At 31.8% G+C, this 12,567-nt stretch overlaps 1 protein-coding gene across 2 annotated transcripts in view; it reads right to left on the bottom strand.

Moving 5' to 3' along the window:
• The window catches only part of NHLRC2 (NHL repeat containing 2), a 57,942-nt gene that overhangs the window by 31,753 nt on the left and 13,622 nt on the right, over positions 1–12,567 (bottom strand). For both annotated transcript variants that reach the window (XM_054581553.1, XM_054581552.1), the window contains exons 3-4: positions 8,517–8,972; positions 5,129–5,250 (exon numbers count right to left, since the gene is read on the bottom strand). In XM_054581553.1, coding sequence (XP_054437528.1) covers positions 5,129–5,250; positions 8,517–8,972 — 578 coding nt within the window. The remainder of the gene's footprint in view (positions 1–5,128; positions 5,251–8,516; positions 8,973–12,567) is intronic.

The raw sequence follows: 12,567 nt of genomic DNA, 5'->3' as shown, positions 1-12,567 counted from the left end.
ACTCTGTTCATTTTCAATTATTTTAAATGTAATAAATCCTTGATTTTGCATTTTCATGTAAATTTTGGAAGCCACTTGCCATTATCTACAAAAAAGCCTGATGGAGTTGTGACTGGGATTGCGCAGAGTCTAAAGGTCAATTTGGAGAGAGATGACATCTTAATATTGAACCTTTCAATCCAATACTGAATTAATTTTTCTTAGCAAGCTTTACAGTTTGAAGTACACAAGTCTTTATGTATTTTATTAAATCTAAATTTAATCTAAATATTTTATATTTTTGTTGCTACTGTAACAAGAATTTTAAAATTTTAATTTCCAATTGACTCTTAGTAGTTTATAAAAACACAGTTGATCTTTTTACATTGACTTTGCATTCTGCAATCTTCCTAAATTCTCTTATTAGTTCAAGTAGCTTTTCAACAGATTTCATAGAATTTTCTATGTACATGACATGCTACTGGCAAATAAAAACGGTTCTTCCTTTGCAGCCTGTATACCTTTTATTCCTCTTTGTTGTCATATTACAATGGCTAGTACTTCCAGTACAATGTTTAACCAGTGTGGTGAGAGTGAGAATCCTTTCCTTGTTCATAATTTTAGAGGAGAAGCAAACAATATTTTGGATTAAGTGTAGCTACAGGCATTTTGTAGATGCCCTTTATCATATTCACAATGTTCATTTCCTTCTGAAGTTTGCTAATTTTTATCATGAATAGGTATTAAATGTTTAAAAATGTTTTTCTAAATATAATCATATAGTTATTCTCTTTGATTCCTTTAAATATGGTGAATTGCATTGATTTACTTTAGCAGTATCCTCTAGCATTATTTTTAGTGGCATCTCTAAAATCTCTTGAAACTGTAAAGAATATGATTAATATAACCTTATCTAAATTTTTACTGAACTCATATCTGCTAAACTGCAATAGTCAGCTAGGAACAGGCCCTTAAAATAAGAAATGTATCATAGAAACTGACTTAATAATCAAAGAATTCCTCTTGCAAAAATGCCAGGTCCAGGTGATGTTACTGGAGCATTCTAATGAATGTTCAGAAACATTAATTCCTATGTTAGACAAATTTTTCCAAAAGTAAAAAAAAAATAAAGAAGGAAAAAAAAGAAAACTACCTCATTTGATTAGGTCAGTGTGACCTTAATTCCCAAACCAGGTTACAATAGTACAAGAAAATATAGATCCATTTAATTAATAAATGTGAATTTTTAAATACTAAATATAATTTTGGATAACCGAATCCAACTTGACTTTAAAAAAATTTATCATTAGGCAAGGTTTATCCCAGAAATAAAAAGATGGTTTAACATTAAAAAAAATCTATTACTATAATTCATCATATCAACATACTGAGGGGCAAAAAGTTTACACAATTACTTCAATGAACACAAAAAATTTACTTTAAAAATTGTTTAATAAAATAATTCTTAGTAACTAGGAATATAATGTTTCTTTACTTCATCAATATTTTTTCCTAAAACTACAGAAAATATTAAACACTGCAGAATATTTACACACATTCCCTTTATGATTATGAGCACGACTAAATACCCACTATCATTGCTAATACTTGAAAGCAACTAAGATTCTACCCAGCAATATAATAAAACAAGAAGTGTATAAATAAGAAGGGAAAATATAAACCTGTCATTTGTCTTTTTTCCAGAAATGGATTAAGCTGATCCTAAAATTCATAGGGAATTATAAGGGACCCAGAATACCCAAACAATGTTGAAAAAACAGACTGTGGGAAGACATACTTAAATGACTTCAAAACTTACTACAAGTTACAGGAATCAAAGCAGTGTGCTATAGATTAACGGAATAGACCTGAAAGTCCAGAAAATAAAACCATGAATGTATGAATAATTGATTTTCTACAAGTTTGCCATGATTATTCAATGGAGAAAGAACAGTCTCTTAAAGAAAAAAAGATTCTGAGAGAACTGGACATCCACATGCAAAAGAATGAATTGGATCTCTACCTTACACCATATATAAAAATTAACTCAAAATGCATCAAAGACCTAACTGTAAGAGTCAAGACTATAAAACTGTTAGAAAAGACATGACTTAATTTTTGTGACCTTGAATTCGGCAATGGATTTTTACATGTGATACCAAAAAGCAAAAGCAATGAAAGAAAAACAATAAATTAGGAATCATCAAAATTTAAATTTTTTGTGCATCAAAAACATGACTAAAAAAATAACAAGGCAAACCACGGGATGTAAAAAAAGTATTTGACAATTATATATTTGATAAGGGCTTTGTAGCTAGAATATATAAAGGGCTCTTATAACTCAATAATAAAAAACACAAATAACCCAATTTAAAAACTGGCAAAGAATTTGAATACACTTCCGAAAGGAAGATATGCAAGTGGTCCACAAGCACAGGAAAAGACGCTTGACATCATTACTTATTAAGGAAATGCATATCAAAAGCATGAGAAACCACTTCATGCCTCATAGGATGGCTAGATTTTAAAAAATGGAAAACCTACAAGTAATTACAAGTAATGGTGAAGACATGGAGAGATTAAACCCACCTATAGTGGGGGTAGAAATGTAAAATGATGCAACCAGCGTGGAAAAGTTTAGCAGTTTCTCAAAAAGTTAAAACATAAAATATAAAACATACGACTCAACAATTTGAGTACTTAAGTATCGAGCTAAGAAAAATAAAAAAGTATGTCCACATGAAACTTGTACATGAATTATTTATTCGTAACAGTCAAAAACTGGAAACAACCTAAATGTTCTTCGACTGGTGAATGAACAAACATAATGTGGTATATCCATACAATGGAATGCTATTTAGCAATACAAAGGAATAAACTACAGATGAACCTCAAAAACATTACGTAGAATGAAAGAAGCCAGACACAGAAGACCACATATTGTATGACTCTATTTGTATGGAATGTTCAAGAGACTGTCTCTTTAAGATGAGTGCTGTGGGATGGGAAGGGGAATTAACTGTAATGGGTGTGAAGGTTCTTACTGGGAGGATGAAAATGTTCTAAAAATGATTTATGGTTATGATTGTACAACTTGTTAAATGTACTAAAAATTCTTGACTTCTGTATTTGAAATTTTTGCAACATAAAATGTATAATGTTAAAAAAAACAAGTCCACAAAACACTACATGTTTTACAAGGTCATATACAAATAAGAAGATGACCTAAGCATATCAGAATGCCTGCCTGCAGGTGTGCTTATGCAGGAAAAAAAAATGGGAATCTGGATGAAGAGGAATTTGTAAGTTATAAATTATTCTAAACAAGAGGCAGGTCTACAGGAAAAAATGTGAGCTGTAAAGGTAAGATTATGACCAATCCTCTGTAAAGGAGGTCTTAAAAAGTAAAATACAATAAATATTTTTAAAAGAGAGGAAGAAATAATAATTTCATTTCACTTCTTATTTTTGCAGAAACTAAACTAAGTCATATAATATAAAAATAACTTCAGGTAACCTAAATTTGTGATTATGCTAGTTAAAAAGTATTTGAAATGCAGTCAATACTTCAAAATCCAGTAAGTTCTCAAGCAAGAGAAATAATGTACAATTGAAAAAGGAAAGCCCTCCTTCAATGTTACAAGGTAACTACTCACTGCTTCAATTCCCTGTTGTCTATGAGACTATGATAAATTAAAGAAGCATACAACCCCAAAAAGATAGGGCAAAAAGATAATTATAAATATTGACATTTAAGGACTTAGTAACAGTAGAAAACCACTTTTTTGCCCAAGTATATACCATGAAATCATTAGTCCCATAAATAGTTCTGCCTAAAAAGTGATTGTTCATCAAGTAAGTTTAGAAATATGACTGCACACATATCCCGAAACCAATGTATTCACAATACAGTAGCATATTAAAGTCTCCAAGAGACTGTCTCTAAGACTTTCAAAAAACAAAATCTGCTTTAATTAATAAATCTAAAAAAACCTTTTTTTATGTAACACCTTTCATATTAAGAGAAATATACACTTTAGAAAATGCTTCATTAAGATGTTCTTTGCTCATAAATTCATTCAGCAATTATCTACTGAACACCCGCTGTGAACTAGGCCCAGTTTCTGGATGCTTAGCAGTTCGGAGGTAAGGAAATCAAATGTTGTGCCCTCGTGGAGATTTACAGAACAGTGAATATTACGTATATAATATGTGATAATATTGTTAGATAAAATGGGCAAAAATGTCAATAGAGAAACAGCAAGAAAAGCAAGGAAGTATCTGAAACAATATATTTAGGCAGAATGGGTTAGATAAATTTACCTCTTTACCTCTTCAAAAAGGACTGCAACTTAAAAAGACCACTGGATTACAGTCAAACTATTCATCAATAAGGAATGTTGAAATAACTACGTACTTCTATAACGGATATATGATGCAGTCCTATCGTTCATGTAACTAGTATGGAAAAAATAAGTTAAAAAAAGACTGCAGAAGATTATGTAAGTACATAGGATTCTACCATTTGTTTAAAAAAGGGTTGTCTAGAGTCAGACTTTTTACTATAAATTTATTTGTACATGAGTCCAAAATTTCTGAAAAGACACACATTTTAATAATGGTTACCTGCGGGGAGCTAGAATAAATGATCAGGGACTTTTTTACCTTTTGTATTAATTCACCTTTTTAAAACAAGTTCACATATTACTTTTATCATGAGATAAAACAAATTTTAATTGATAAGTATTTGCAAGCAAAGCAAGACTGCAGAAAGACAGAGAGTGGTATGATATTTTTTCCCTAGGTTTCAGAAAATTTAACTGAAAAACGACAGCATCATTTTATAATACTGGTTCAGAAAATACCACAAAATGAGGAGTTTTGGGGTAAGCAGGTACATGATTTTGAAAAAAAGGGACCAAAAAAAGGGACTTGATTAAGGAGTTTATTTTCTGAGAAAACTACAGGCTGACACACAGAGAAACAAGATACTTAAGAATACAACTAAAACCAATTGCTCTGAAAACAGCTGAATAAGGATGATTTGAAGTATTTAAGCATCACCTTCTCACTTTAAATATTAATGTAGCAACAAGTATCAGTTTTTCTTATTGGAATCATTAACACTTTATTTAAAATGGAAAATTACCTTTCTTATAAGGTGGTTTTCAGTATCAGCCACATATATGATATTGTTCATTATGGCTACACCCTGTGGTGAATTAAAAGTTGACTCTGAAAATATTCCATCTCTTCTTCCAGGATTGGGTCCTAAAAGACAGATAGCCATAAGACAAAATTTTTCCACTTAATAAACCCCCCAAAATAAAATCTGTATTTAAAGCTGAGATTTCAATATAAATAACATGATGTTTCTACATGAATACTGAAGTGTCTCCTAGGACACCTGTCTTTCTCCAGAGTAACAAGTGTTGCTAATGACAGGGCTTACTGGATAATGGTACTAGTGCACTTAACTAATGTAACATATATCAAAAGAAAACACTTTAGAAAGCATCTTAATTACCTAGTCCTAGACCAGAAAGAATTAAATATAATTTTCATCTTTTAGCATCCAGATGAATAATACTTAACAATTTGGGAAGACATGTTCATTTGATAATACCACCGACCCTTGAACAACGTGGGATTGAACTGCGTGGGTCCACTTACACAGGGATTTTTTCATTTATTTTAAATTTAAAGAGCTAATTGACTTTATCTAATGATTCATGAACCAGGCAGCATTTCCATCTAATAAGTAGAAAGGAGTTCCCTACGTAAATTTTTTTCAATAAATACTGTAAATGTATTTTCCTTATGATTTTCTTAATATTTTTTGCTACCTTACTTTATTGTAAGGATATAGTATATAACACATAATATACAATATATGTGTTAATTGATTGTTTACATTATCAGTAAGGCTTCTGGTCAACAGCAGGCTATTAGTTTACGCTATTGGTAGTTAAGTTTTGAGGAAGTCAAAAGTTATATATGAATATTCTCCTGTGTGGATGGTTGGCATCCCTAAACCCCACACTGCTGAAGGGTCAACTGTACAATGAAAATTAGGAACCCTCTCCTTATAAAAAAATACACATATTCATAATATGTCACAAATAATTTCCAGGGGTTCCTAGACCCTCAAGTCCATACAAGCATTTCTTAACAGTGCATGAATACTAGGTTAAGAATACTTCATTTACTACTTCACTTTGTCACAAAGTTCTATATCATCTCATAAACACTGTGAGAGACAGAGCGATCTTGGTCTAATGGTCTATTTTTCAGCCTTTGTAGTACATGTGGACTTTCAAGAATGGAGAGTACACAGCAGAATAAAATATAATTGTTATTTCTTTGACCAGAGGACAAGCCATTCAAAGCCTCTAGGTCAGCATTTCTAAACTATGCTTGCAGAACTCCACTGTCTGCAAGATGTTAGTAAGAGAGGAAATATAATGCATTGGAAAGGAACATAAACTCAAGAGCCCAACAGACTTGGTTTAAATCCCAGGTCTACATCTTCTAGGCTGATGATCTGGTCAAGTTCTTTGTGTCTCAGTTTGTCTTCTGTAAAATGGAACTAATAAAACGCATAGCACTGGGAAGACTAAATAAATTAACACAGGTAAAGTACTCAGAATAATTCTAGATATATTTGTACTAATATTACCAATATTATTATCAATAGTTTTACTATTATCCTTATTAATAATAACAATATTATTGGTGGTGGTGACAGTTCACTAATGGGGAAAAAAGGGAGAGAATTGTGGTCGCTTGAAATTCCAAAGTACTGTGTGCTGTTATGTATGAAGTACATTAGAGTAAAAGACACAAGAAGTACAGTAAAACCACCACCAACAAAAATCTGTTAAATCACATTTAACCAGTGTTTCCTAAGTATATCTGATGACAGAATTCTTTTTTAAAAATTCTAGAATAATTATTAATTTATTACAAGTTAAGGATATTCCTAGACATATGTTTGGGAAAGCTAGCTTACTGCTAGTTCTCTATTCAACAAAAAATATTTGCCCTGGCTGGTGTGGTTCAGTTGGTTGGAATACCGTCCTGTTAACAGAAAGGTCACAGGTTCAATTCCCAATTAGGGCACACCCTACGTTGTGGGTTAGGTCATTGGTTGGGGCATATGTGAGAGGTAACTAATGGATGTTTTTCTCCCTCTCTTTCTCCCTCCCTTACTCTCTCTCTAAAATCAAAATCATGTCATTGGGTGAGGGGAAAATATAGTGTCTGACCCACAAAAAACCAGAAATTCTGTGTTTAAAAAAAAATTCACATACACTATTTCAAAAATTATAGGATCTATTAAAAACTCTTAAAACCATTTAAATTCAACCTGCTACAACAGATACTTATTGAATAACAATTCTACTAACTGCATGTCATAAACCAAAACACTAAGATGCTAAACAACATCAACAAAAACCCAACATAAAACACAGGTACCCTAACAAAAAACAATGAACAAGAAACAAAAAAATCAAGAGCTAAAGGAAGAATAACTTGGCATATGAAGAATAGCACTAGGGGTTAGGAGTATGATTAGTTTATTTGCATTAGGAATGTAGGCATCCTACTTTATGTCCTACTGCTGCATGTCTTACTAAAGCAGAATTGCAGAGATGAATCACTTTTCTCTTTGATTAATATGTTGTTAATAATAATAAATTTTAAATTATTAAAATTTTATTAATTATGCAGATTAGGTAAGAGCCTTTTTAAAATCTACAGCCAGGCAGATAATGGAGTAAAATGATCTATACTTGAATGACTCTTGTGTTTTGCTACACTCAAAGGGAAATGATCCAGGAGCATGCTTAAACTCTTAGGGAAGGAAAGAGAAGTAAAATTATATACAAACCCTAGGCTATTTATTTTATAATCTAAGTCTGATTTTATAAAATAGGATACTGTTCCAGTCTTAAAAAACTAAAAATATGGCTATATTTTTATGGGAAGTTAAATATAATACTTCCATTTAAAATGCCCAAAATTCAAAATTTATATAGAGCATAGAGTAGATCCTCAAATAACATTCAGCACTGTTTTACTGTAACGTTGATGACATTCTACAGGAGCTTAATTTAACTCTTCTTTGTATCAGTTAGCCTATGTATAACTTTTGTTTTATGTTATTTCACCTGAAATTGCATAGCCTATTGATGGTGTTAAATGAGGACTTACTGCAACACTTTCATAAGATACAATAATTATGGTAGTATTTTTAAAAACAAGGTAAGGTATACAAATATACTTTCAAAAGTACTGATCTAAATATTTCATTCTTTTGCTATGAATAGGGCTTTATAGGTATCTTTGCTTTCTGAGGGAGCATGAAGAGATTAATTCAGATACCACACATTAATTAACAACATAATTTGATGAAGTTAAAAGTCAATCCATACTGCCTTTCTATAATTATTTATAAATTTCAATTTTAATACATTTCCTTGAACTTTTTCATTAAAAATGCATGATATGTCATAATTAGAAACAAACTTTACCTCCAATGCTGTACTGAATTTGTCCATTCTTCCAGACGACCAAAATTCTATGATGTCCAGTGTCTGCTATTACCAATCTCTTAGAAACATGGTCTACTGTTACTTTGCCAGGAAACAGCAGTTGTGAAGGTGGCAAAGTATCTTTATAGAGTTTTATTCCAATTTTATTATCTCTGATCTGTCCTCTGTCTTTGTAATACTTTAAAGCTATTGAAGTATACAAAAATAATTTATCTTTGTGTCCCTCTCCAATCAAAGAAAACAACATGTTTCCACGGGGTCCAAGTATGACCAGAGTGGGCCAGCAGGAAACCTCCAGCTCTTGCCAAAGGCTGGCATCTGCATCATTAACCACAGGGTGGGTGATGTCATATCGAAGAACAGCACTCCTAATGTTATCCAGGACTTTCTCATTTGGAAACTTAGCTGAGTGAACACCAACAATCAGAAGACCATCTAAATGAAGAAATCAAAAGTGAAATATTAAGTATTAAAGTCTGAATAGCATCATCCATACATAGCAACATTACATTAATAAATATAAACAGTCCAGAAATAAAAACAAGAAAAAAGGCAGAACTAAATTAGTGTCTCCAACATATGTATAATAAACCAAAATTTAAATCTCATGACAATGTTAGTAAGTACATAAAAACATAGGATCAAAGTCATGTGACTATTTCAGGATTAAAACCCTTTGTGTCCTTATTCCAGACAAAGCTTTAAAAAAATTTTATATGAAGATGTTGAAATTTTCTTAACTGCTCCCCCAACTGCTGTAAGCCTCTTTGAAATTCACAGTGACTATGTCTGCTTTTTGTTGGTATTTACTGTCATATTATCCTAAATTTTTCTGTCCCAACTACGTTATAGGTTAACAGTATTACAAGCAAGGTATTTCTATAAGGTCTTTGATTTATTTAAAATTCCTATTACGTAATTTTTAGTACAAAACTTAGTGTAGATAGCAGAACTGCTCAAAACTAATGACATATTTCTTTTATTCAATCAATACTGTATGCCAACAAGATAGTACAGGAGGAAAAAAGAAACATTAAGCTGAATTAGGAGGAAAAAAACCCAATATTGACTACCAAGGTAGTAGAGGAGATAATGGCTATGTAAATTACAATTTCCCAACACACCTATCAAAGCTATACAAGTCAGAACGAAGAAGAAATAAAACCCACACAAACTGGGATGTGTAATTGCCTGACAGCTCATCCTTCCATTTGTAACTATTAACTCCAACCCAAATCACACACATACACATACCCTACCTACGGACTAAAAAAAGGAAACAAAAGCATGTAGACTGATGACATTTGGAAAAGCAAACCACATGAGAGTGTCTCTAGTTTTATTTTGTGTTGCTTCCTTCTTCATGGCTTCACACTAAGGTTTTAATGTAACACATGTGGCTAAAACTCAAACAGAAACCCCACTACCTTTCTGGCTCAAAGAACCAGGGAAAGGGTGGGAGAAACCCTGAGGGAAAGAGAGCTAGCACAGGTGATTCTCTATTTCTGAGTATCATTACTTACAAGTCTCAGCTTACTTCCTAAACTACATGTGTGAGACAAACCCACAATGCATAGCAAATGCTTGGAGAACAAGAATTGAATTACTAAGTTGATGGAAGGGCACAGAGATGGTGAAAGATGACACAAAAAAACAAAAAACAAAAAAAAAAATTTACAGTCTGAACTAACAGGTTTGAATATCTACTAAAACAAACCTATCAATATATTCCCCAGAGGTTTATAACAAAACCCAGAGCCTGCATATCATAATATTTCAAGGTCCAGGAAACAAGGCAAAATTACTTGGCACTCGAAGGACAAGGTAATGTAACCTACCGTCAAAGAAAAAAAAATACAACTAAAAGATACTGACACCCAAATGAAGATGTTTCGAATAGTACACAGTCTTCAAAGGAGCTATAACTATAGTCCATGAGGTAAACAAACACACCCTTGAAATGAATGAAAAGATAAAATATAAACTAAACAAAGAAAGAGGAACTGTAAAGGAAGAACTACATAAAAATTTTAGAACTGAAAAAAACCATATGTGAAATAAATTCACTGGATGAACTCAAAGGCAAAAAGGAGATGTTAGAGAAAAGAGTCAATGAACCTAAAGATAGCACAACAGCCTCAGTGGTCTCACCTCCAAGCGTGGTCGCAGGGATCTAAAAGCAGTATTTGCAAATCCCTTTATCTACCGTGCTTGGCCAAAAAAAATAAAAAAAAAAAAAAGAAAAGAAAAGAAAAAAGACCTCCATATCTGAGGCTGTTAGATTAATGTTATTATGGTTGTATTAACAAGATGTAAACTGTGCTGTCTATATTTTCCCTTATGGCAGTGTAACTATTATATATTCATTTTCTGTCTTCATAATACTGCCCTGTCCCACCTCTTGCAAAACATAGTCTATTATTCTTTGTAACTGAGGAAGAATTGTGGACTGATAAAGAAAACAATAAAAATGATTCTGTAATTACCCTTAGAAAAATAAAGATGGCTCAACAGAAATTATCCAATCTAAACAATACAAAGAAAGAAGATTAAAGGGAAAAAAAGAAGAAGAACAGAATCTCTGGTACCTGTGGAACAGAGAACAGTTCCAAAATTTCCAATATATGTGTAATTGGGATCCAGAAGGAGTGGCGATAGAGATTGGAACAGAAAAAATATATTTTAATAATGCCAAAACTCCAGAAAATTTGGTTAAAGATATACATTTACATGAATGGATAGATCATACAGACAAAAAAATCAACAAGAGAATGGTGGCCTTAAATAACATATTAGACCAGATAGATTTTAGATACATATATATAAAACTTACATCCAAAAGCAACAGAACACCTTCTTCTCAAGGGCACACAGAATGTTCTCAAAGGTAGACCACAGATTGGGACACAAAATAATTGTTAATAAATTTAAGAATGAAATCATATCAAGCATCTTTTCTGACCACAACAGTATGAAAATAAAAGTCAACTATAAGAAGAAACTGAAGAAATCATAAATATGTGAAGATCAAATATGCTATAGAACAATTATTCAGCCAATGGAAAAAAAATCAAAGGAAAAATAATAAAGACAAATGAAATGAAAATATGGCTTATCAAAATCTACAGAATGCAGTACTAAGGAGCAGAGTTTATAGCAATCCAAGCCTACCTCAAGAAACAAGACAAACCTAAACAATCTAACTTCACACATAAATAAATGAGAAAAACAACAAATGAACCCTAAAATCAGGAAAGGAAAGGAAAGAATAAAAATCAGCTGAAATAATTGAAATATAAACTAAGAAGACAATACAAAAGATCAACAAAAGAGCTGATTCTTCAAAAAGATAAAATCAATTAACCTTTAGCTAGACTAAGAAAAAAAGAAAGAAGGCTCAAACAATTAAAATTAGAAATGAAAAAAGAGAAGTTACAATGGATACCACAGAAATGCAAGAATTCTAAGAGGCTAATGAAAACAGCTATCTGCTAACAAATTAGAAAATTTAAGAGGAAATGGATAAATTGTTAGAATCATACTGAATTTGACTAAATCATGAAGAAACAAAAAATCTGATTAGAACTATCACTAGTAAGATTGAAACAGCAATCAAAAACTCTGTAAAAACAAAAGTCCAGGACCAGATATATTTCCTAGTGAATTCTAACAAATATTCAAAGATTTCATACCTATCCTTTTCAAACTCCTCCAAAAAAATCAAAGAGGAAGGAACACTTCTCAATTTATTTTACAAGGCCAACATTACCATAACAAAACCAGACAAGGAGAACACACAAAGAAGAAAATTATAGGCCCATATCTCAGATGAACATAGATGTAAAAATCCTTAATGAAATATTAATACTAGCAAACTGAATACAACAATACATTGAAAGGATCACACACCATGATCAGGTGGGATTTATATAAGAGCTGCAAAGATGGTTCAACATCTGCAGTTCAATGTGATGCACCACGTTAACAAATTAAAGGATAAAAATCATAGGATCAACTCAATAGATGCAGA

This window comes from Pteronotus mesoamericanus, unplaced genomic scaffold, assembly GCF_021234165.1.
Source record: "Pteronotus mesoamericanus isolate MK-2021 breed Mesoamerican mustached bat unplaced genomic scaffold, CSHL_Meso_final contig_657, whole genome shotgun sequence".
In the NCBI taxonomy this organism is placed as follows: Eukaryota; Metazoa; Chordata; class Mammalia; order Chiroptera; family Mormoopidae; genus Pteronotus; species Pteronotus mesoamericanus.
The sequence above is the reverse complement of the archived record's forward strand: the minus strand, read 5'-3'. Positions and strand labels throughout refer to the sequence as shown.